We start from the raw sequence: 26,003 nt of genomic DNA, 5'->3' as shown, positions 1-26,003 counted from the left end.
TATTATTTTCTCAAGCATGAAAATAATGAACATAGTAGAGGCCAAGGGGCTCCGCCCCCTAGCTAAGCCAGCCCTGACCAACTAATTTATTATAGAAATAATAGGAAAAAACTTTAAGGTGTATAATTTTACACGATTGTAAAATTATACCCATTATAAAGTTTTTCTAAAACCTTTTTTTTTTTAATCTTGAGCAGGTGTTCTGTTTATCAATGGGGAAAATGGTTTTTAAATGCATCCTTGTTTATGTTGCTTTCTACTGGAAACATTAATTAATTACCGAAATGACGAAATCGTTGAAATGAAAATTAATTACCGTTCAATGATTTTCAAATAATGTTATTTAAAAGGATAGAATTTTCGACCAATCCTTGAGATCAAATAAAAAGGGTATCTCTTATAAACCGGATACTTATGGAATTATACTTCACGTTCATGTTACCGTTGTAGTGAACGGTAGTTATTATTTATTTTTTTAATATAAAACGAATCGGTTTTCTGAGATATTTAAAATAAAGTATCACGTGTTCACAAACTAAGTACTTAAGAAAACACTTTTAAATACTAATGTTCCCATTTTGAAATAAGGAACGCAAAAAATACCTTTGAATAATTAACTGTACATCCGAAAATTTCCTAAAAAATAAAATAATTTTATCATAATTATTATTTATCCTTTAAAGCGATTAAACACAAATTTTTGGTGTCTAAGAATCAGTCTTTATATGAAATGTGTGTTTGTGATGAGTTTACATGTGTTGGTGTGTGACTGATGGCAGGTTGAGGTGGTTGTAGCCCACCTCAACGTGATTCCTCGGTACACTTTCACCGTAGAGTGCTGTTGAGGCCGTGGGAAACCGGCGTGGGTGCGATGTCACGACATGTAAAGCACAAATCAACGTTGTTTAAGACCCATAAATTATACCTAGAACTGTTAATAAAAACTAACCGGAGAAATTAGTTGTGTAATTTATATTACACCGAATAAATTTCATAGAATTATCTAAATTAATAAAGGTAGATGCATATGTGTATTTAGTATCGATATAAAAGCATATGTAAGCGGTTTGTTTTACTGATACCTGTTTAAGTACATTATTGATTTTTAAAATATTCATCAAAAGGAATCTTTACTTGAACCTCTTCAGTAGGATGATTGATTCGTTCTATTTTTTATCCTTCTCTTACACATACATGATTTCGGTGTTTCTGTTCTGTGCGTTAGGTTGTAGACACTTACAAAACCGACTACGAACAATTATTGTGGTCATCCCAGTACTGGCGGAACTTGTTTGGTGGACAATGAAATGTTGTCGATCTCTGTCAAACAATATTTCCTACTTTGCTTGCGTGCGTATGAATGTTATTATTTCTACTGAGTCATCGAAATAACTACTGTTATTGTTTTAGTCAATAACTTTACTGCAATAAGATACGTAAATGTTTTGCCGGGTGCAAGGTAGTGTGTTTGTCCCTCGCAATACTTGTCATGTTAAAGACGATAAAAAAAGAGATAAAATATTAAATTTTATTGGCTATAAATTTAACTTAAAATAATAAAATTCCGTAGACATCTTTTATGGATAACTCGCCTCAGCACAACAAAAAATGAACTTTTCTCATAATTCTGCTCTTTCTCGAAGGTATTCGATACGATTAGACTTTTAGACTGTGGTTATTTGTCAGCTAACAGCACAGTTTTTTGAAGTCAATATTAATAATTGCAAATAATTAAAAATCAATTAAATGATAAATATTAATTAAAAAAATAAATAAATATTCGACAAACCGGACAAAATTTTATAAAATTTTTTTTAAAAACTTAACTTCAAAATTATTTGAAATTACTGCATTCTGAATACGTATCTGCCTATTAAAAAAAAAAAAAACCGCCAACATTAAGATTAGACGATGCCAGTCTGAGAGCAGCAGCAGTCACTAAAGACGACTGAAAACGTTTTATAATAAAACTAGCATCTCCGTAGCAGCTTCACCCACGCTATATACATATAGAACTTCAAAAATTTGAAATAGCTTTTTTAGTAATAGCGGATAAAATAAAATCTTTAGATAAAGGATGTGCTCCAAAAGTCAAATCTTCAATTAAATCAGTAGATTATTGAAATTGTTCAAAACCTACTTTACCCCAGTAGACCAGGAGTTTCATCTTTCCAGTGGTTACACATTTTAATCGTGTTACCTATTTCAATATCTTTCAAATTCAATAGTCAATTTTAGAGTGATAATCGAAAGCTGATTTAAGAACAAACATATATCTCGAAGGTTGAACTCCATTTTAAGCCGAGTGTATACGTTACTCGTCAAGCTTTGAGAACGTTTTGGCGTAGATTCACGTTATCTACGATCATAAATTCTAATAGCCCTAGAAGTTCTTCCTACATGTAACCTCGCTGACCTAGGCGTATGAAAATATTAATACCAAATTGGAAATCAAATCTAAGCCGATTTATGTATTGAGTCTCGCGGATCGCCCTCAGATTAGACAACAATATTAAATTTAGTAATCACATAATAATTGAAGAGTCTGAAGAATTCGATATTGACATAGACAACGATCGATATGGGTAGTATCTATCGATGAAGACAAAGACGTTAAATTTATTAAAATAAGTTCTAGGTTATTTATTTATACGTTTTTTATTTATTTACGATTTATATAACAGTGAAATTGGCGAGGCTTGAACTGCGGTAAAGACTAAGAAAGCTATTATTAAAATTTCATAAAAATCAGTTCAGTAGTTTTCGCAACAAAGGAAACAGATATTTTCTTTTTATATACGAGTAGTAGTGAGATTTGGTTCGGTTTATCGTTGTAAACGTTTATATTCTTAAATTAATTTCATCGTCGATCGTAATGAATAAAATATAGCAAAAAAATTAATAACATATTACGATTTTAGGAGTATTTAAATGGTTGCAATTAAAGTATCATTAAAACTCACTCACCATAGACGACACCCATTGATGCAAAAGCAGAGCCACGGCCTCTTTTTCACTTTCAAACAGATTTTGATTTCAGCATATGTAGGCCAAAATATCAATCGAGGACACTGTGTCTAATGAAACACAGTTGTAGGTATACTGTAAAAGAAAAAGAAAAAATGAAATTATAAATTTAAAGTAAATAAATTAAGGTTAACGTACCGGCCAGATTGCATTTATTCCAATAAAATGTTCTGCCTCTTACGTAGCTTATAAGTTAGCCAATTATAAATATGCACTAGTCAAAAAAAAACTAAAAGCAAAACAAAACAAACAAAAAAAAAAAAATAGTCGAAAGCAAAACAAATATTATTAATCAATTAGTATAAAAAAATCGAGATTTGTTATGTGTTAAGATTGAAGCTACTACACAGTCCTCATTTATTTGCATTTTATAGGCGGAGTTAATTCATAATTCATTTAAAGCAGTTGTTCTGGGTAATTATATAAAACAAGTTCATATGTCATCTCACTCATATTTCATTACGTTAAATTATAACTCCTTCGATTTCTTAAGAACTTTGAAAATTTCCTTCTTCTTATTAAATAAATAAATTATAAAATAATTAGCATTATACTTTAAAATCACATAAAAATAGTATTTAGTTAGATGAAGTAAGATCATTGTTTGCTCTTCTACCACCCCTTAATACATCAACCTTTTCAGTTGAAACTTCTAATATTTCTGATTAATTTATGCACAAAAGAAATCTGACATCTGTTATTAAAACTACAAGGACTAATCAAACGAAATCATTAGCAGTTATTAAAAGTGGTAAATGTAATAGATTATTACAGTTTTTCAAGAAAATCATCATAGTTATTAAAAAATTGGCTTGTATTAAGGAAAAATCTGATAAGGCCTACATTTTTAGAGGCTTTTAATAAAATTATTTTTTTTTTTGTTTCTAAATCCCGGATCTTTTCTGTTACGGGCCACGCATCCTGTTTTTTATGTTTCGCACATTTATATAAAATTATAATGTAATACAGTTTAAATCACCATATTAAATGATTAAATAATGTTGTACATACATAACTTTGTAAAACTATTACCCGAGTTGGCCTGTACGGCTGGGAAATAAGATTACGATCTTATTTCCCAGCCGTCTATTGGTCAAAATATATAAAATATCTCGTTGTTCTGAGCTGATAGTTCTGTTATCGTATTTCTTCAGCGATTAGATATTCGACATTCATATTCTCATATGTGTTGCGGGCTTTCGCCAAAAGGATAAAAAACATAAGGAGGGCGGTACAGCAAACAGCTATTGGGCTCCAATATGTGTAAATTTCTATGGCGGCATCGGCTGCGCCAAAAGATGTAGTTCAGAAAATTTTTTTAGGATATAATAATAGTCATAATTTGATCCAAAATCAAGAGAGTATCAAGATAGATTCAGGAAAGGGAGATCCAGTGAAGAACAGGTTTTTACCTGAAAACAGTCACCAGGAAATACAACTTGGTGAACGAGAGAATAGTGATCACCTTTGTAAATTTTAAAAAGGCTTATGATTCAGTTATCGGAAAACACTGTTTAACGTTCTTAAAAAATTTGGAACAGACCCAAAACTTATAAACCTCATCAAGCTGACTCACACAGACACAAGCCCAAGATTAGATTTAAAGGGGGAATATCTCATCCTTTTGGAATCAAGACAGGAGTCATGCAGGGGGACGGACTGTCTTCTCTTTAGTGTAATCTTGGAGGAGGTCATAAGAGAATGAAGGAAAACTTGCCGATATAAAGGCCTCAAGCAAGTCAAATTGGAATATGCGAAGGAGATTGATTATCTGGCCTTTGCAGATAACCTCGTTCTCTTGGCAGAAGATATAAAACAGCAGAACAAAACTAAATGTTCTATACAGAATGGGCAAAGCAGGCTTACAAATTTCCATAGAAAAAAAAGTATATGACCAATATTAAGAACGCACCAAAATTTTCACGGACAGAGAAAATTAATCGGAAGGATTAAGAAGACGAGAAAATTTAGGTACTTGGGTGAAGTTATCCGACCAAATGGAATGGAAAAGGGAAGCAAACATCGTCAGTATCAATAATATACACAAATCCTATGGCTTAACGAAGGACGTGTACAATACGAAGCGGATCTTAGGATGGACAAGATCAGCCACTCTACAGCAGTAATCCGACCAGAGGTTTTATACGTGGCAGAATGCGTAACCCTGAACCAAGGAGAGCTAGATAAACTGGAACTTGCTGAAAGACGGATACTAAGGAAAATCCTAAGGTACAGAAAAACTAACGATATTTTGAAATTAAGGAAGAATGAGTAACTTTACCGGGAGTTGGATAGAATCACTGAAGCAATACGTAAGCGAAGACTGGCATCCTACGGACGTCTGAAAAGAATCAATTCAAACAGGCTTACGAATAAATTTTTGACAGGTGTATTGGTGACAAAATGTTAAGTGGTTCAAGTAAATTAAAGAGGACTCAAGGGGAGCAAACATAAACGTGACGGATTTAAAAGACAGAAGGTTGATTAGGGAAAAAATCTTAAAATTCAAAGGGATCCAGAAGGAGAAGAAAGAATGCGCTAACCTAAAGTGGTCGGAAGAAAGAAGGAAGCGGTACAGTGAAAGAATGAAGAAGTATTGTTGAGCTAAAAAACTAGCCAGAAGTTAACTATTCTATGTGGTACTCCAGTTTATCGGTGTCGAAAAATGGCAGTAGTAATTTTCCATTTTTCGAAGTATTGTTTAGGTTATCTTTAGTTAGTAAAGTGTGCAGAATATGTTAAATGTGTGAGTTAAGTATGTAACAGATTTTAAAAATACTTTTTAACAGTACACTGCAAAACCGAAACCATTGTTATGGATGACACGACTATATTGAGCTAAGTTTTCCTTCTTTACTGTAAACTTGCAGTGTCCGAATTGAATTGTTTCACTTACTCTGCGATTAGATTGAAGATCACGATATTTATTCGATGAGAGTTCTCTCTGAAAAGTAATTAGAGCATGTTTTTCGTAGTGTTAAATACTAAATGCGACCAATTTTTAATTACAGTATTGTATTTTTTCACAGGTTGATGGAATCTGTAACTACTTTCGTTACAAGTGGTTTTACTTAAATCTCTAGTTTATTTTTAGTACTTTGTCTATTGTATAATCATACAATGCAAGGTAACTTGGACAGACTTAATCTGTTAGAAGGGATAAGAGATTCTGTATCTATTTCGACAAAAGATTCTTAATTTTAGTTCACATTCCAATTTTAGATGTAAACTTTGCCTTTTTTTGTCGACTCCTCCAAGATCCGAATCTTAACTTCACGGAGCAACAGAAAGTAAGTTAATTGATGGACGCTAGTGTAATCCCTGAAGAAGAAACTGCTTTTACCAGTAGAATTTCATTATCAAATGAAGGTTTGATATAATGACGCACGAACTACATCGACTGTACTTTTATAAAGATTGGTGGATAACCCCCAATCTTTGAATTTCTCAAATTTCTCAGCTAGGATGCTATTTTTTTTTCTGCTCCTGGATTTCCTCGTTCTGAAGAGGGAGAGGATATGTAGGGGAGCGATCAAGGTGGATGCGTAGGCATCGCTTGTCCGCAGTTGAAAGGAGAGATGAAATCAGTGGATAAAAGGAAAATGATCCTACAGAATGATCCCGGACCTTTAGAGATGGTTGTGCCGAAAACACGGGGACTGGGGTATAAGCTGACTCAATTCCTTACCGGTCCTGGATGTTTTAAGGCATACCTGTGCGCACGGACTCTGTGAGCCTCCGTGGGGAGGACGATACCGCAAAACACAAGGTGTTCATGTTTCTGCAGCATAGGGAAGCATGCAGCAAAGAATTTGGTGCGTTTACCCCAGAGAACATCACCGGGACTACGCTGCAGACCGAACGATCGTGACACACGGTGTTTACGATGTTGGCTAAAATCATCCGAACAAAGTTGGCGGAAGAAATCCAGGGATGAATAATTCTCTCGGACAGATCTCCCGCTCCAAGATCGAGGTTAAAAAAACAAAACCGCAGGACCCCGATGGGTTTGAGGCGTGGGGCCAGCAATGCGGATGTAGATTGGGACAAGACATTTGGAGTGCTGTGATAATACTGTAATGTGGGCCCAGCATTACATGTTATAGTAGAGGAGGGGTTTTATCAGTAGACCGCAAGAGAGATTCCCACACTACTAAGGGGTTTGAGACCAGATAGTACCTATAAAAGGTACCTCCTCCGACGAAGAAAAAAAGAAAAAAGGATTCTATCTTTTACCGATTGATTTCGTCTTTCCTGCATAATGACTTGAAGCAACGGGCTAATCATTGCAACTCCTTTTGTGACCGGGGTACTTAAGCTTTCAAATAAAAAAAAAAAAGTAAATAGTTTAGAAAACATACGCTTAATCGAAGACCGATCCAGTTATATATAAATACCGTCAACGACATTTTTAATAATTTCAGGTCAGATTATACCATTTGAAATGCATGTGAAAATTTATTATTTTTTAAATTATTTTAGAATATGTAACATATTTACATTATACGATTTTAAATTTCTTGATCCATAATCCCATTACATTCATAATATTAAACCAGATATCTTAAAATTTTAACCAGATGGCTTCAAAGTTGTTTTTCTCTACCAAGAATCAAATTTCTCAATCAGAGGTTGTGAACCATCCGTAGAACTAAGAGCATTATTCAACCAGTCAACCGTTTCGGTCTCCAAACTATTTTACGTGTTTGCAAAAATTATACTACTATTAATCCTGGTCTCGTAACGTTTTTATTAAATATTATGGAGAAATAAGCAAAAAATTACCATAAAACAAAATAAATTCTACGTGATTATTTACAAAATTTCCATTTTTTTAGATATAAAGTTTATACATTTTTTCGATTCGTACGAAAAGTTAATGATTCTCAGAAGAACTAAAAACGAAATCAAATTCAATAACTACTATTTTTTTTCTTTCAATTGTCTTTTATTTTAGATTTTTGATCAATCGTTACTACATTATTTACGTTCCGTTCATTAATTGAATACGTTTTTACAATAAATTACACATTTAGAGCAGAAGATTATTATTATACATTTCTTTATAAGAGTACAAAGACAGACTAATGGAAAACTTTAATTCTGTATTTAGGAAAAACAAACATCCAAAGATTTTAAACGTTTGATCCGCACCAAAAAACTATATATTTGAAACTATTTTTTGAAATAAGAATCACGATACATAGGAAAGGGAAATGATGATTAAGATTCCCTGGACTATAACCAGACAGAAATAATTGAATAAAGCGATCTAAAAAAATAATCAATCAATTGATGGGAATTATATGAACTGGACATTAACGGTGGTAAACAGAAGAGAGTGGAAAATCCTTGGAAAACTGTTTAGGTCTATTAAAATTAGAAAGTATCTGTTGGGCTTTAGCTGCGCAAGAACGAGCTGACGTAATATCTATAACGTATAAAATTGAATAATATGAACTATTTCTTTACAAAGTAGAAAATTATCCAAATTATTATTATTCTACAGCGTTTTTACGATAATATTTACCTGCGTGTATAGCTTGTTTAAATTCTTTCAAAAAATTCCTCATTTAAAAAACAGGTTTCCTTTTAACCGAATTTATACAAGATCTTAAAAGATTGTAGACCGAGTACAGTTCAACAACCAGCCCTGTCAAATTTCAGACCGATCATCGTTGAATTACTGATAAAATATCGAAAACTAATTTTATCGATATTCTATAACAATTAATTACTAAATACAAAGTCGATATTAATCGTTCGGTAATAAAATGAACGGGAAGGAAAATTTTTTCTCATATATTGCAGTGATTTTTGAATAATAATAAAGACCAGTATACTTATATGAATAAAGCACAAGCGAATGTTATTCTAAATACGGTCAGTGAGTGTTTTTAGGTAGGAGAGATAAGTACCCGTATTCGATGATAATGATAAACCCTTCTTGGTATACCTTTAATGAGCTGGTACTTAATGAAAGAAAATGCAAAAAAAAACTTTGTAAACTTTTTAGCAATCTGGATCGGCCAGTTGATCCGGATGGCTTAACATCGATATGAATTCGAGTTATGAACAGTATGTTTCTAAGATATATAGGAGAATATCGAGGTTTCGCGTTTATCGAGGAAGAAAGATCGGAAATATTTTGTATCCTAAACACATGAATACTTTTTTAATATTTACGCACGGTCTATGAAAGTTTCGCTAACGGTCGTTCAGTTAAGACAATTTAATCGATTCAACAAAAAGTTGTGAGATCAAGATTGAGTGATTGACACTTTGTTCGATAATCCCTTTCTCAACTTCTTGTTTGCATCAATTTATCCATTTTTATCTTCTCTGTACGTTAAAGTTAACTCTTCTAAGATTACCATCAGAGGTCAGGTACGTAATACTAATACGAGAAAGAAATAAGTATTCATTTTCCTCGTTGTTATATTTCCAAACATGTATTTTATTTTCCTACACCAGCGCTTAAAATATTTATTACTTCGGCTGACAGGTCCAGATCTCAGAGCAAAAAATAATTAGTTATTTCTCTATAACTTTTGAGAAGTTTTTACGCCTTTAAATACTATCACGTTAATGATGATGATTTTACTTAACTGTTAACCTCAATAATTTTGCTGTTCGTGTCTTGTTTTTGTAGTGTGTAATCGATTGGATTTATTTTTATCTATTTTTTAATGAACTTTAAGGGACAATGATATATTTGAAATATAATTCTACGTAGTTATTTAAAAAATTCTTTTTACATTAATTTTCGTCCCATAGGTTTTTTTTTGCGATAAAGAAAGTAATGAAGGAATAATACGTAATAATATGTTTGAATTAATTTTTTTTTATTAATTTCGATGATGAAATAATAATGCAACAATTATAGACATAAAAGAACAAACAAATTAAAATTCAAACTTATGAAGTTCCTTCAATATATTCTCTTTTACACTTTGAACTCGACAGTTATTTTTGTTTATTTTTCTTTCATTATCATAAACGAATTACAAGAGAAAAAGATTAGACATGTAAAATTTTCAATAATTTTTTTTTAGCAAAGGTTTCTTGAAATTTTGAACAGGTGTTCTGATACTTTCTGCAGGAAGTAGGCTTTTCAATTTTACTAATTTAGGATATTTTCTAAGAAAAAAAAATAAAAAGAATAAAGTTTGAAAAGAATTTTGTAGAAAATATTTTTGTAATTTAAAAATCACCTCTATACGAAGCTGTTTTATAAATATATATAATTTAAACCCTCGAAATTATTTTAAACGAAAATTTATTATATAGAAAAATGTTATAAAACTTTCTTAAAAAAAAAAATTATCTGAAAAATTTAATCCACCCCGTTTTTTTTCTAGTAAATCTTTCTATTTATATTTCGAAAAAACTTCATTTTATGAAAATTAAGGCAAATTTTAAACAGTAACTATCCCTTTTATATCTAGACGAATCATCTCTTTGACGGAATTTTTTTTGTGATTTACTCAGTGAGATAAGTCTTAACAAAAGATTTCAATGTAATAAAAATTAAATAAAAAAAGTTAAAACGATTCTTCTTTTTTGGATTATACCCGAGAACTGATATTTTGATTATCGCGAGTAACTCAAGAAATTATTCTAATTTTTTATGTAATGTTATATTCTTTCTAAATCGCTATTGAGCAAGTCACGTAAATTTTTAAAAAACATCAGCTGGGTTTATGTAAACATTCTTCTGACATTATTCTATACTGCTAAGCAACGATTAGCGCAACTTTATTCGAAGTATTACTTTTAGTGAAGCCGTTTTACAATTAAAATTAATAATATTTTTAAAAACATTTTTTATCGAATGAATTATGAACCCTATGAACAGAATCTTACCTCCTATGAAACCCTTTACAATCTACAAAAATTTTACTTCGATTAGTTACGAACTGTAAGATACTAATTATTATTCACCTGAATTCCAATGAATAGATATGCCGAACTTAATAAACATTTCTTTTTTACTTCGTTATAAATGGTACTGCAGACGGATACTTAACAGATATGGGGTCATGGTGATGTTTATAACCTTTATGCAATCACATGTATAACATTAAAGCAGAAAAAAAGTTAAGTATGAAGCTTTGTAAACCGAGGTCTCGGTCGATCAAACATCGAGAATTATTGTCGCGTGTGTGAATATTTGTGGGGGTAGTATTCGAGGACTGAATAACTAACGAATGGAAAACATCTAAACTTTCCTACGACGTCGAGTTCGATAACTTGTTGTGTGTATATTGAGCATAAATAAAATTCTCTCGAACACACACGCACACACAGGTACAAGCGAAGAAGATTAACATTTACGAAACAAAATGGTGGGAAGATGACCGCATCAACCGTAAACCGTCCACGCCCATTCTGAATGTCTCACACTACGGCCTTGATAAATTAATTTCGAGAAGTTTATGACGACACATTCGGATCCTAAAATTAAAGATGAAGAACTGAGGTTTCGGTAATTTCACTTCCATTCATAATAATAAAAGAATTCTGTTCGGCCAACAAAAAGAAACATTATATACTACGCTACCAATGAGTATACACAATTAACTAGTAACGTAGAAATATGGATGGGCAAATAGATATAGACAAACTAAATGAAAAAATAAATTCCGAAACCTCGGACTTATATTGCGGTAGGCATATTCATACTTCAAAAAAGAAAAATTCACAAATATTAATCTGAATGAACAAAAAAATTAAACTTTTAAACTCTTAACAAATAAGATTTATTTTTATTCTTTGTTTTATTTTTCGTAAAAAATTCAACGTATATACATATATTACCTAAAGTAATATATGTAAAAGTAACTGTAAAGTAAATATATTACCCTCAATTAGGTAAGATAGATTTATTTTATCTCAAATAAAAGATAATTACGAATTAATTCATCATATTTAGCGTTTAAAAAATGCCATATCTGATCGGGATTCGAATCCGAGACTTCCGGATATAACTGAGATACTACTATTCCGCGAGCTCAGTAAAGTTTTTAATGACAAAACATATATTTTTTTTACGTAACAAGAAATTAATAATCTCTTAAATGGTTATTTTAATTTCTCAAAATTTTAACAAAGAGAATTATTTAATTCATCATATTTGTATCAGGACTCTTTTCTAATGAACGAAATTATCTTTGACGTAGTATATAATGTTTAAGGTTTTATTTTAATTATGACAAAAATTTGGCTTAAAAAAGTTTCTTAAAATACCATTAGAATAGAATCATACAAAAGATCAGAATACCGGTGAGTGATAATAATCAATAAATTTTGGACAAATTTGGATAATCTTTGAGCTCAACTAAGTTATAGCTGAAATAGTGCCGCGTAGTGATCAAGTTACCTTTAAGGAATTTTTATGCAAAAGGGTATACACTAACCAATTTCATAGTATACTGAATTTCTAACTACAGAACAAACTAACGCCCAAAAATGAAAGCCTCATGAGACAGAATAGGTTTAATGTAATGGTGCGTGCGAGGTAGTGCGAAATTTTATTTGTAAAATTGATAAAAATAAGTGGTTAAGTAAAAAACAAAATTATACCTTTTCTTGTAACTTTATTATTACTGACTTGAAATACAGTCATAAACAGGGTTCAATCTACTTTAACCAAATAGTAACAACACTACGTTGGCGCTGCGTTTATATACAATATACGGAAAAATAATATAAAATATAACGGAAAATTCATTAGCGTTATATAGAACGATTCACGAAAAAATTAACAAATTTCAGGACATACTCTAGCAGTGAAAATAAAGAAGAAAGTTCTTATAAACATAGGTTCGGAAACGCTTCGAAAATTAAATTTACCCCTTAGTTTGGGTCTCAAGAATTGCTTACAGTCTTTCTTAATTTTATCGAAGGCGCAAAAATCAGAGCGAAATCTTTCGCCGGCCGACACTCGCTAACGAAGCCTTTCTAAATCTACGGTTATATAAATTTCTTCTTTATTTTCACCAGTAGAACATGTCGTGAAAGCTTGTTACATTCTTCGCGAATCGCTCTATATACTCATTATTTTTAAATAAAATCTTTCCTGTCAATCCATTGAAAAATTGTAGCAAAATTCCAACAAGTTTTATTTGAAAAGTAAGGTTGATTTTTTTTTAACACGAAATTAAACGTAATAAATATATAATGCCGAAGCAAGCTTAAACGTTTAAAATTTCCGCGGGACTACATTCATAGGAAAATTGAAATATGGGGTTTAACATCGACCGGTATAATTATAAAATAGATTACTGGATGGCATATTTGTTTTAATAACATCTGATGTAAATAATATAAAAATAATTGTCTGGTTGAGATATAGAAAATTAAATATAACCGTTTACCACAGTCTCTTTCTTTTTCATATTAGATACAAAAATATTTTGTGAGATGTCCATCACGATTTAAAAAGAATGATTAAAATTCAGTTAATTAACATCAGACCAACGTGAAAGAAATACAGACGTGATAATTTAATCTTTGCATCGCTAGGTTTATTGAAAATATCCCTTGTTTACATTTATCTATTAAAATAATTGGGCTGAAAACAAATTTCCAGTCGTGTGGGCATTCTACTGGACGGATCGGGCTGATTTTTTTTATTCTGCTCGAGATGACCCACATATATGTCATCAAGCGTTATCAGTCCCAAACTTGAGTCTCCTTTGAGAATTCCTAAAAAAATTCTAATTAATTACTTAAGTGAGGAACTTTCCGATTTTATTACTCACAAGAAAATCAGTTTAAAGGTTTGCCGATGTTTGATGACATATCCGAGTCATTCCAGCAGAAAAAAAATCAGCCCGATCCGTTCAGTAGAACGTCTGGACGGATTAGAAATAAATTTTGAGAACGCATTTTACTTGCAGCAGCAAAGGAAAGAGAAAATTAAGGGGGTTGGGGGTTAGACGTTTATTTTTAACGATTTTTATAATATATGACATTACTTTGTAATAATAACGTTGCGAAGCAGTAAGGGGTCACTAGCGTATGTATATATATATATATATATATATATATATATATATACAAACTATTTCTAAAATGGTGAGCTGAAAATTGTTGTAATTTTGTGTCTGTTTTCGTGTCCTCTACTTTACGTTCAATTCGATTAAATATTAATTGTTTTTATTTATTGTTAATTCTAGCATTGTAAATTAATATCAGTTTAAGTAATAATTTTCTCACAATAATAGACCTAATAGTTTTGACACAAAATTACAACATCGTTTTCTCACATAATTCGACTACTTGTAAACCGATTTAAAAAAATAAAATGTCATTTTTTCAGAATAAAAGGCTTAATATTTTAGCACATAACATCAATTTTGATAAAACTAATATTTATGGAGGTATAACGGATTGAAATATAAACATGGTCGCCATTTTGTAATTTGCAAAGGTATCTAAATCCTGATTTTGTTGCTTATTTTAAAACTTTATTATCAAGACGCTTACAATATATGATATGATTACAACATATGATTCATCTATCCGAACTTGAGAACATATATTTTGTTTGAAGAATAACATAACCAAACAATAATAGATCGTAGACGGCTTGACAAAAGATACAAGTTCCTTCTGACATAGCAATTCTCAAGATAAGTATCTCTTGCTAGTTTTACTAAAAAAGTTAGGAATGAAGTAGCCTCATGTTGCTTTTTTCACTGAGCTGAACATATTGTACTGAGCTTAGCATGCAAATCAGCTTGTCAAGCTCAACGAAATACAAAGGTATTTCGTATAAAATTTATTCACTTATACTCTATAAGTGACATTTTTACTACGTTCACAAAAGGAACCTGATAAATATATTTAACATCATCACTTCCAAAGAAAACAACTGTGAATAATGCTTGCTATATTTCGGATGCTTTATATTCCACACATTTATAAGAACTGGTATAAATAGTGTAAACCAACACAAAGCAACCATACGCACGCAAGCACGCGAAAATATTAAGTTATAAAATTTCTAGCCTTAAAATAATTTAATATATCTGTGATCAGGAATAAGGAATAGATATTTATCTGGTACGTACAACTTTATAAAAAAAATTCCTTTCGACACGCCGGAAGGCGGAGGTATTCTTAACCGGTCCTAAGTAAGGGATAAAAAAGATTTCCACCTTAAAGTTAAGAAAACTTCAAATTTACTCATGTTAGCAAGAACAATTGCTAACATGTACAGGAACCAAACAGCAACAGTAATAATTGAAGAACATAAGAAAGAAGCCGTAATAAGAAAGGGAGTCCGACAAGGATGTTTCCTATCTCCGTTACTTTTTAATCTTTACATGGAACTAGCAGTTAATGATGTTAAAGAACAATTTAGATTTGGAGTAACAGTACAAGGTGAAAAGATAAAGATGCTACCATTTGCTGATGATATAGTAATTCTAGCCGAGAGTAAAAAGGATTTAGAAGAAACAATGAACGGCATAGATGAAGTCCTACGCAAGAACTATCGCATGAAAATAAACAAGAACAAAACAAAAGTAATGAAATGCAGTAGAAATAACAAAGATGAACCACTGAATGTGAAAATAGGAGGAGAAAAGATTATGGAGGTAGAAGAAGTTTGTTATTTGGGAAGTAGAATTACTAAAGATGGACGAAGCAGGAGCGATATAAAATGCCGAATAGCACAAGCGAAACGAGCCTTCAGTCAGAAATATAATTTGTTTACATCAAAAATTAATTTAAATGTCAGGAAAAGATTTTTGAAAGTGTATGTTTGGAGTGTCGCTTTATATGGAAGTGAAACTTGGACGATCGGAGTATCTGAGAAGAAAAGATTAGAAGCTTTTGAAATGTGGTGCTATAGGAGAATATTAAAATTCAGATGGGTGGATAAAGTGACAAATGAGGAGGTATTGCGGCAAATAGATGAAGAAAGAAGCATTTAGAAAAACGTAGTTAAAAGAAGAGACAGACTTATAGGCCACACACTAAGGCATCCTGGAATAGTCGCTTTAATATTGGAAGGACAGGTAGAAGGAAAAAATTGTGTAGGCAGGCCACGTTTGGAATATGTAAAACAAATTGTTAGGGATGTAGGATGTAGAGGGTATACTGAAATGAAACGACTAGCACTAGATAGGGAATCTTGGAGAGCTGCATCAAACCAGTCAAATGACTGAAGACAAAAAAAAAATAAATATTCACCTTCGATTTTTTAACCTTTTCATAGTAAGGTTTCCAGTGTTCGTCGCTGATCGAATTCATTTTATCTTCACACGGTTTCTACACTTCTGAGATCTTAAACATTGTGTTGTGGCTCGCAACATGTCGTTTTACCTCTGACCGTACCATCTCGATTGGATTTAAATCAGGATAGTAAGGTGTAAACCGCAGACTTGATGCCCGCTTTTTTCCAAAAATTCGTCAAATCGTTTTCTATTACTTTTGCTCAACTTAATTAGTTCATACATTTGTGGTTTAAGCATTTGAGACGAAAATGGAACATGATGTTTTTGTGGCAAAACAGTCATATCTTGTTTCTTGCTTCATGACGCTGGGAAGTTTTTAGAAAGGTTATTATGATACGGAGCATTGCCAATAATTTCTGCAGACTCAGGATTAAGATTAGGAACTAATTTTTTTTCAGCCCATTCCAAATATCACCCGGTTACATTTTCTAAAATCACTGATTGCCTGCAAATATGAAATACTTTTCTGCCTAATATCATGTTTTTCAACTAAAATTTACTTTCGTTTTCTGTTTTGCGTTACTTAAAAGCAAATTTTTTTCAAAACTTTTCTTAAACTAGTTTCACTGCCGTTAAAATTAATTTTAATTTTCAATTCTTTACAGAGTTTGTTAATTGTTGGCAGCTCCCATATCTTTGAGTGAAATTCAATTCATTTATAGTTCGCCTAACCACACCTTTATCAAAATTCTATAACCGGTTTAAAACATTTCTTTTTCGGGGTGATGAACAAACATTCTGACCCCTCGGATCGAAAAGTTCTATTTTTTTATTTTCTTAGGTTTTGAACCCGAGTACTGGAAACGCCACAGGCAGCTGCAGTTTTCTCTTCAAACTTCTAAGTAGCGATTAAATGCCAGTCATTTTTTAATTCTCCTACAGCTAAAGATTCTTACTTCAGGAAATCATACAAGTTGTTTACGATTTCGCGCGCCTGTCTTTGTAATTTTTTACCTTTCCGAACAGAATGAAATTCAGCCGTAGCTATTGTCACGTTAACGAACTGCTTTAAAAGGTTTGAACCGTAAACCCCAATAAAAACTTTTTATAAAATATCGTACCGTACATTAATTGACTATGTAACTAAATACACGATACATGCCAAAAAGATCGTACCGAGAGGCAGAACCACAGAACTGAACTTTATATACGTGGAAAAGCAACAAAGAAAAAACAAAAATAAAAATAACTGTTTTGTATTTGAGACATGATGTCACTTTCTTGATACTGTAAACACACAAAAATACATTGCTTCGTAAACAAACAGTTCTATCACGTTTATGCTACTAAGAGATGACTAATTCATGGTGTTCAAATGTTTCAGGAGAACAATAGTATAGCAGTGACGTGCGAGCTGATCATCCAAGCTCGCCGTTACGTGACGGCTACTGTACTTTAAGTTCCAGTTCAACAACAAATATGATTACAAGTAGCACCTAATAAATTCAACTTTCGATGACAGTAATTTTCAAAGATAAATTTTCATGTAATTTTCAATGACACTCCTTACCAGACTAACCGAAGAAATTGAGGAATCAAGAAGTTTCCGGTTATCTTTTTCATTTGATTAAATATACGGTTGCATGTAGGCCGAGAACACTGAAAGACAGTGATATACGATCGTTCACTCTGTTCACAATCAGTAGGACCTGCTTTATAATGAACAACATTACATTCACAGAAAGCAACTAAGATATTTCCTACCTTATGGTTACATCCACAAGAAAGACAGGGATAGTTAATGTAAAGCAATTAATTTGTTATATTGTGAAACAATATACATACTACTTCAACTCAGCCGAGGAAGTGTGAAATAATCATGATTTTTAAATTGAATTGTTCGGATCATTTTCAATGAAATCGTTACAGTTCAAGAGGCACTCTTAAGAGCGACAACAGTTATACGCTTTAATATACACAAAAGTAAATAAAGTAACACTATTTTGGGGACTGATTGATTGTACGGTACCTGTACGTACATTTGACCAGAAGCTCGAAAATACTCTTAACGGCCTTATATCGTCGTAAAACGAATATTTTAATCAGTCGTGTGTGTTGTATAAGTGTAATCGACCGTACGTTGTCGAGTAGTTGAAACGTTTCATTTACTTTTTTACTACCATTTCCATAATCCGTATAACATATCTTCTTTCAAAGATGAATCTTGATATATACACGGATAAACCGTACCTTACTTTCTGTAATGTTTTCCCTCCTTTCATAATCGTAAATGATGTAATCGAAATTACTGAATGATGACGTAGGCCACTAAAGGGCCGTTCTCTTCATTTTTATCTTACATCATCTTGATTCGTCTATAATAAAGTGGTTATTGCAGCAAATACTGCATTAACATACATTGATAGTTTAATTACATTGTCGGTCAACTTTTATATTTGTATATAATGTCGGGGGAGGGAGTGAAAGAGAGTACGAGTACATATGTTCTCTTTAAAAAAAGGTTTCATGTAGTATACTTAAGTTTATGTTCCATGAAGATGATTATTGGTATCAGCTTCCAAAACAGGTTTCAGAATTACGGCAACATCATATGATACATTCACTGTATGTCATACAAAGTATTACGTGCATATTAATTTATCTGCTACAGTATCTGGGATCTGTTTACTCGTGTAAGCACCTTTAATTTAATAGAATTAAAAAAAAAAAGAGAAACTGTGTTTTTTGTGAAGGTTAATTAATAATTATTAATTCAATAAATATTTCATTTACTGACTGGAATTAATTAGCGTTCCGCTATTGCTCATTTCTATCGATAACAAACGGCTTTTATTTCCCTCGGGATCATCTCGGTTACTTTAAAGAGAAAAGTTTCTCCTTTGTGAATCCCGCCTCGTATAGTACCCCCACAGGATCAACCTCATGCATCCCAAAATGTTAATTAATTATCAGATAATTTTATAACAAAAATTCGGATTAGATAAATCAGAATTCTAAATACGAGAATCAAAATTCTAAATTTCTTACTTTCTTTTAATTAAATTTATGAACACCACTCTTTTTCGGAAAAGGATATGATCAGGATTAGATTCGGATTTTCCCCTTTACATGAAGATTATCTGATCAAATACACGTGTACAAAAAAAAATAAATAAATAAATTTTACGTAAAATAAAATGAATGATAAAAACTGCCCTAATTTCCTTAGTAAAAATAATAAATAATAAAGTGGATAATTTCAAATATCTCGGAGAATGAATCAGTTGGAATTCTTTTAATAAATAAAACATTAGCAGTTAGAGCTAATAAAATGAAATTAGTTTTCCAACTACCGAAAAACACATATAACAAACAGATTTTATCATGGAACTCAAAATTTTGATACTATAAAACTGTGATAAAGTCGGAAGCATTCCATGCGGCAGAAACCCTAAGACTGTGCACAAAGGTCTACTAGAAAATCTAGAAAAAAAAAAGAAAGGAAAATTATAAGAAAAATGTTATGTCCTAAATTTCAAAATAATCAGGTGAAATTAATTCCAAATAACAAAATTTATACAAAAATTGAAAAACTGTCAGACACGATAAGGAAAAGATACATTGAATTTTACTCCCGTTTTATAATTTTAAAGAGAATATTAAAAGATGAAAATAAAATGTTTCAAAAAGCGCCAAAACGCAAGAGTAACAGAGCTGAACTTTCTGAAGAACGAAGGAAAGAAATATCAGAAAGATTTGACAGATAGAAAAACGGAAAAAAGAAACATCTGCATATATAAATAAACGATCTAACGTGTTCCAAGGTGATCTATTCGTGGGGGGGGGGGGAAATGAATTTAAACAGCTTATCATTTCATAAATGAAGTTAAGAGCCATGCTACCAACCACGTTTTAGAAGGGGAAAATATAGGTTCTACGACCCTCCCATCTATTACTTTAATGGATAATTAATTTTTTTCAATTGCATCGATTTTTATACGTACAATAAGTACGTTTACTCGATTTTCTTAGCGTTATTCTGTAATGATTTAGTCATGTTCGACAACAGTTAATAAAAATGTTTTCTGGTAAATGATCTAAAAACAATGAAAATCTCGTTCAGATCCTACAGGGGTAGATTCATGACTTTAATGGGTGGAACAGGCCGAGGGTCCACACCCCTCATAAAATTCTGGAAGAGTCATGGATAAAACGCCCTAGCATTTTTAAAATTCTATTTTTAAAAATGTTCTAGCATTTTTAAAATTCTATTTTTAAAAATGTTTGATTTTGAATAATTACTTAAAATGTAAAGTAGTAATCTGATGATAGGTACAACAAATCTCTCTATTATATGAAGAGGAAACGTTTGTTTGTATGTTAGCAAAAATCTCAAAAACAGCTAAACCAATCGCTACCAAATTTTAACAGTAGCTTATTACGTAATCCGGAGCGTAATAGGCTACATTAACATGAAAAATAATTTATGAAAACGTGTAAATAAATAATCCGTTACGGTGCTGCACTTCTCATTTGGGCTGGTAAGTGGCTAGCCGCTAAATATGCATGCCCCTTTCTTATGGCCAGCCGTTCCCAAGATATTTTTCAATAGATGTATGTATGTGTTTATATATATAAAGTTTGACTGTTTGTTCTCGTATCACGCGAGAATCAATCGACCGATTACTTTCATATTTTCAGGATTCATTTGTGTTATCCTAGGGAAGGTTTTAAGCCATAGATCGAGACCCTAACTCCCTTGAAGGTTGAGATATTAAAAATATTCATTATTTCTTTACCTCCAAGGAGGGTGAAGTTGTGAATTAAAGATATCCATTAAGAAAAAAAAAATTAATCCTTTTACTTCATTATTATATTTTTGGCGCCATAGCAAAGAAATAAGTTACGAATTTTTCATCGTCAAAGGTGTGTGTGCTGTAGTTACTATTATTACTATTATTCTATCTTTTTTCAGTGTCCTATTTTCAGTTTTGAATGATGGAAATGTAGCCTGGCTGAATGGTTTTACCGTGGTAAACTTCTGGACGCCATACAATTTCGCAAAGATGTTTTTCTAGAGTGGCTCTTTCTTGAGAAAAAGTAACTTTCCTGCAGCACGTATTTATACTGGATAATTTTAAATTGTTTATAATCTGTTGCGTTTTCATTATTACTAAAAATCCCCTCATTTTCTGAAAGTTTGTGAACAGGATAAGCACCACCCACATCTTAGAAGAGATGATTTGTAGCACTTCTTTACGGGGATAGTTGGAATTTTACAGCAGTTTCTCTATAATCGTCCTTTTCATGTACGTTTCCGGTTTGGGTTCTATGATTATAGAACTCAGAAAGTCCATGCAAAGAATGTGAGGATCTGTGGGGCTGATGCGTTCTTAGATTGTGAGGTAGTCGCCTATAGATTTATCCGAGGAGTCATATTCCAATCTGATAAAATTTATTTATCCAGTCCGCAGATCTTATCCGATCTGCAAAACTTATTTTGCAATTATCATTTAAGTATGTATCGAGATAAATCACTTTTTAATCGCATTAGCATCGAGTAACTTATAAGTATTCTTAATCTATGTTGGGGTGGTAATTTCCTTTCCGTACAAGATGTTGGTACATTGAAGCGTAGCCGGAACAATTATATTTTAACACTACAGCCTTTTCCAAACTGTCTGCCGGTCCCGGTTACCATTCTTTGTTTTAATAATAAAACCTGGACTAGCGGTCCAGGGATATAACAGACTACAGCTGTACCCACTAAATGAACAAGAAATTCAACTGCCTACAGGTTCTGGATTCAACTAAATATCCGCTGGCTTCCGGAATATAATAAGAATCAGTTATTACTCACTATTTGTAATTACTATTCTCGTCACTTATCGTTATTTTATATTAAAAAAAATTTAGTAAACGTATTGTTTGTTTCATTATATCAAGTGTCTTCCGTGTTCGTTTTTATCATCATTAATGCATGATATTATTCTTTTAAATGATACAGAATTTTCCAGATTCGAAATACAATAAACAGATAACAAAATATTAAATAATAATTCCTATATTAATGAGACAACCATGGGAATGAAATCTATTTAAATATAAAAATTTGATTAAAATATCTCACATTAATTCCCTATTAAAAATTTATTTTATTATTATAATTTTTTTTTATTTTAAATTACTTATTCCACCTACTCATTCAATTTGTTGTGTAAAGTAAAACCGGTTTCACACGTTCAGCTCATCATGAGGTACTTGTTATACTATATATACATACTCTTACTATATTTAGTATGGAAATGTATATATATATATACACACACACACACTCTAATTCACACACGTACACGCACATATTTCGTATAATATAGCTTTAAATCACTCGTGTAATTCAATTGAATTTAGTAGCAAACTTTCCAAAATATTTGTCATGTGGAGATTAACATACGATCAGCATCAATTATAAATTAAAATTCCCGCTTGTTAATACGAATGTCATTGTGTAGGATTATCAAATTAGATATTATTTATCACCGAGACTAATTGGCGACCTTAGGTAAAAAATAAAATTTAAATTAAAAATAAACTGATTCGATCCTAAATAACTGACACGTTCTCAGGGCATTTTAAATACGCTTTCTGATGTCGTAAATATTATTCGCGATTCACATAACAAGCTTTTTGAAAACAGATTTACTTCTTGATAAGGATTGGTACGTGTACGCTTTTTAAACGAAACAAATTTTTTTCCTACTTTTTGAATTTTGTATGAAGTTATTAAATAGAATTAAAAGTTTATTCAAATCGGGAATAATGTATGGACGGAATAGTTTCAGAGCTATTTATAAAGAAAGTAATTTTTTTATTTATGCGGAAAGGCCAACTTATGACTGCAGAAATATTACTTCTATTTTTTTTTTCACTTCTTCCTTGGGTTTCTCATTTTTTCGGCTGGCTTCGTTTTTGCTCATCTGTCCATTTTCTTCTTGTCCTTTTTTCTGTCACAAAAACTTTTATGTTGTAAATTATTCTTCGGAAGTTATCTCTATCGCAACAGTTCTCTTCTTTCAACCCTATTTAGAAGGTCCTTTTCCATTTGTTTCAGGTGATTATTATTATTAATTATTATTAATTATTATTAATTATTATTAATTATTATTAATTATTATTAATTATTATTAATTATTATTAATTATTATTTATTATTATTTATTATTATTAATTATTATTAATTATTATTAATTATTATTAATTATTATTTATTATTATTAATTATTATTAATTATTATTTATTATTATTTATTATTATTTATTATTATTTATTATTATTTATTATTATTTATTATTATTTATTATTATTTATTATTATTTATTATTATTTATTATTATTTATTATTATTAATTATTATTTATTATTATTTATTATTATTATTTATTATTATTATTAATTATTATTAATTATTATTAATTATTATTAATTATTATTAATTATTATTAATTATTATTAATTATTATTAATTATTATTAATTATTATTAATTATTATTAATTATTATTAATTATTATTAATTATTATTAATTATTATTAATTATTATTAATTATTATTAATTATTATTAATTATTATTAATTATTATTAATTATTATTAATTATTATTAATTATTATTAATTATTATTAATTATTATTAATTATTATTAATTATTATTAATTATTATTAATTATTATTAATTATTATTAATTATTATTAATTATTATTAATTATTATTAATTATTATTAATTATTATTAATTATTATTAATTATTATTAATTATTATTAATTATTATTAATTATTATTAATTATTATTAATTATTATTAATTATTATTAATTATTATTAATTATTATTAATTATTATTAATTATTATTAATTATTATTAATTATTATTAATTATTATTAATTATTATTAATTATTATTAATTATTATTAATTATTATTAATTATTATTAATTATTATTAATTATTATTAATTATTATTAATTATTATTAATTATTATTAATTATTATTAATTATTATTAATTATTATTAATTATTATTAATTATTATTAATTATTATTAATTATTATTAATTATTATTAATTATTATTAATTATTATTAATTATTATTAATTATTATTAATTATTATTAATTATTATTAATTATTATTAATTATTATTAATTATTATTAATTATTATTAATTATTATTAATTATTATTAATTATTATTAATTATTATTAATTATTATTAATTATTATTAATTATTATTAATTATTATTAATTATTATTAATTATTATTAATTATTATTAATTATTATTAATTATTATTAATTATTATTAATTATTATTAATTATTATTAATTATTATTAATTATTATTAATTATTATTAATTATTATTAATTATTATTAATTATTATTAATTATTATTAATTATTATTAATTATTATTAATTATTATTAATTATTATTAATTATTATTAATTATTATTAATTATTATTAATTATTATTAATTATTATTAATTATTATTAATTATTATTAATTATTATTAATTATTATTAATTATTATTAATTATTATTAATTATTATTAATTATTATTAATTATTATTAATTATTATTAATTATTATTAATTATTATTAATTATTATTAATTATTATTAATTATTATTAATTATTATTAATTATTATTAATTATTATTAATTATTATTAATTATTATTAATTATTATTAATTATTATTAATTATTATTAATTATTATTAATTATTATTAATTATTATTAATTATTATTAATTATTATTAATTATTATTAATTATTATTAATTATTATTAATTATTATTAATTATTATTAATTATTATTAATTATTATTAATTATTATTAATTATTATTAATTATTATTAATTATTATTAATTATTATTAATTATTATTAATTATTATTAATTATTATTAATTATTATTAATTATTATTAATTATTATTAATTATTATTAATTATTATTAATTATTATTAATTATTATTAATTATTATTAATTATTATTAATTATTATTAATTATTATTAATTATTATTAATTATTATTAATTATTATTAATTATTATTAATTATTATTAATTATTATTAATTATTATTAATTATTATTAATTATTATTAATTATTATTAATTATTATTAATTATTATTAATTATTATTAATTATTATTAATTATTATTAATTATTATTAATTATTATTAATTATTATTAATTATTATTAATTATTATTAATTATTATTAATTATTATTAATTATTATTAATTATTATTAATTATTATTAATTATTATTAATTATTATTAATTATTATTAATTATTATTAATTATTATTAATTATTATTAATTATTATTAATTATTATTAATTATTATTAATTATTATTAATTATTATTAATTATTATTAATTATTATTAATTATTATTAATTATTATTAATTATTATTAATTATTATTAATTATTATTAATTATTATTAATTATTATTAATTATTATTAATTATTATTAATTATTATTAATTATTATTAATTATTATTAATTATTATTAATTATTATTAATTATTATTAATTATTATTAATTATTATTAATTATTATTAATTATTATTAATTATTATTAATTATTATTAATTATTATTAATTATTATTAATTATTATTAATTATTATTAATTATTATTAATTATTATTAATTATTATTAATTATTATTAATTATTATTAATTATTATTAATTATTATTAATT

At 28.4% G+C, this 26,003-nt stretch overlaps 1 protein-coding gene across 3 annotated transcripts in view; it reads right to left on the bottom strand.

Moving 5' to 3' along the window:
- LOC142323334 (uncharacterized) overlaps positions 1 to 26,003 on the bottom strand; it is a 111,375-nt gene that overhangs the window by 64,025 nt on the left and 21,347 nt on the right. For all 3 annotated transcript variants that reach the window (XM_075362826.1, XM_075362824.1, XM_075362825.1), the window contains one exon: positions 2,968 to 3,102. In XM_075362826.1, the coding sequence (XP_075218941.1) occupies positions 2,968 to 2,970 (3 nt within the window). In that variant the 5' untranslated portion in view covers positions 2,971 to 3,102. The remainder of the gene's footprint in view (positions 1 to 2,967; positions 3,103 to 26,003) is intronic.

Source organism: Lycorma delicatula, chromosome 4 (assembly GCF_047948215.1).
Source record: "Lycorma delicatula isolate Av1 chromosome 4, ASM4794821v1, whole genome shotgun sequence".
Lineage (NCBI taxonomy): Eukaryota > Metazoa > Arthropoda > Insecta > Hemiptera > Fulgoridae > Lycorma > Lycorma delicatula.
Note: the sequence above shows the minus strand (reverse complement) of the source record. Positions and strands in the feature narration are given on the sequence as shown.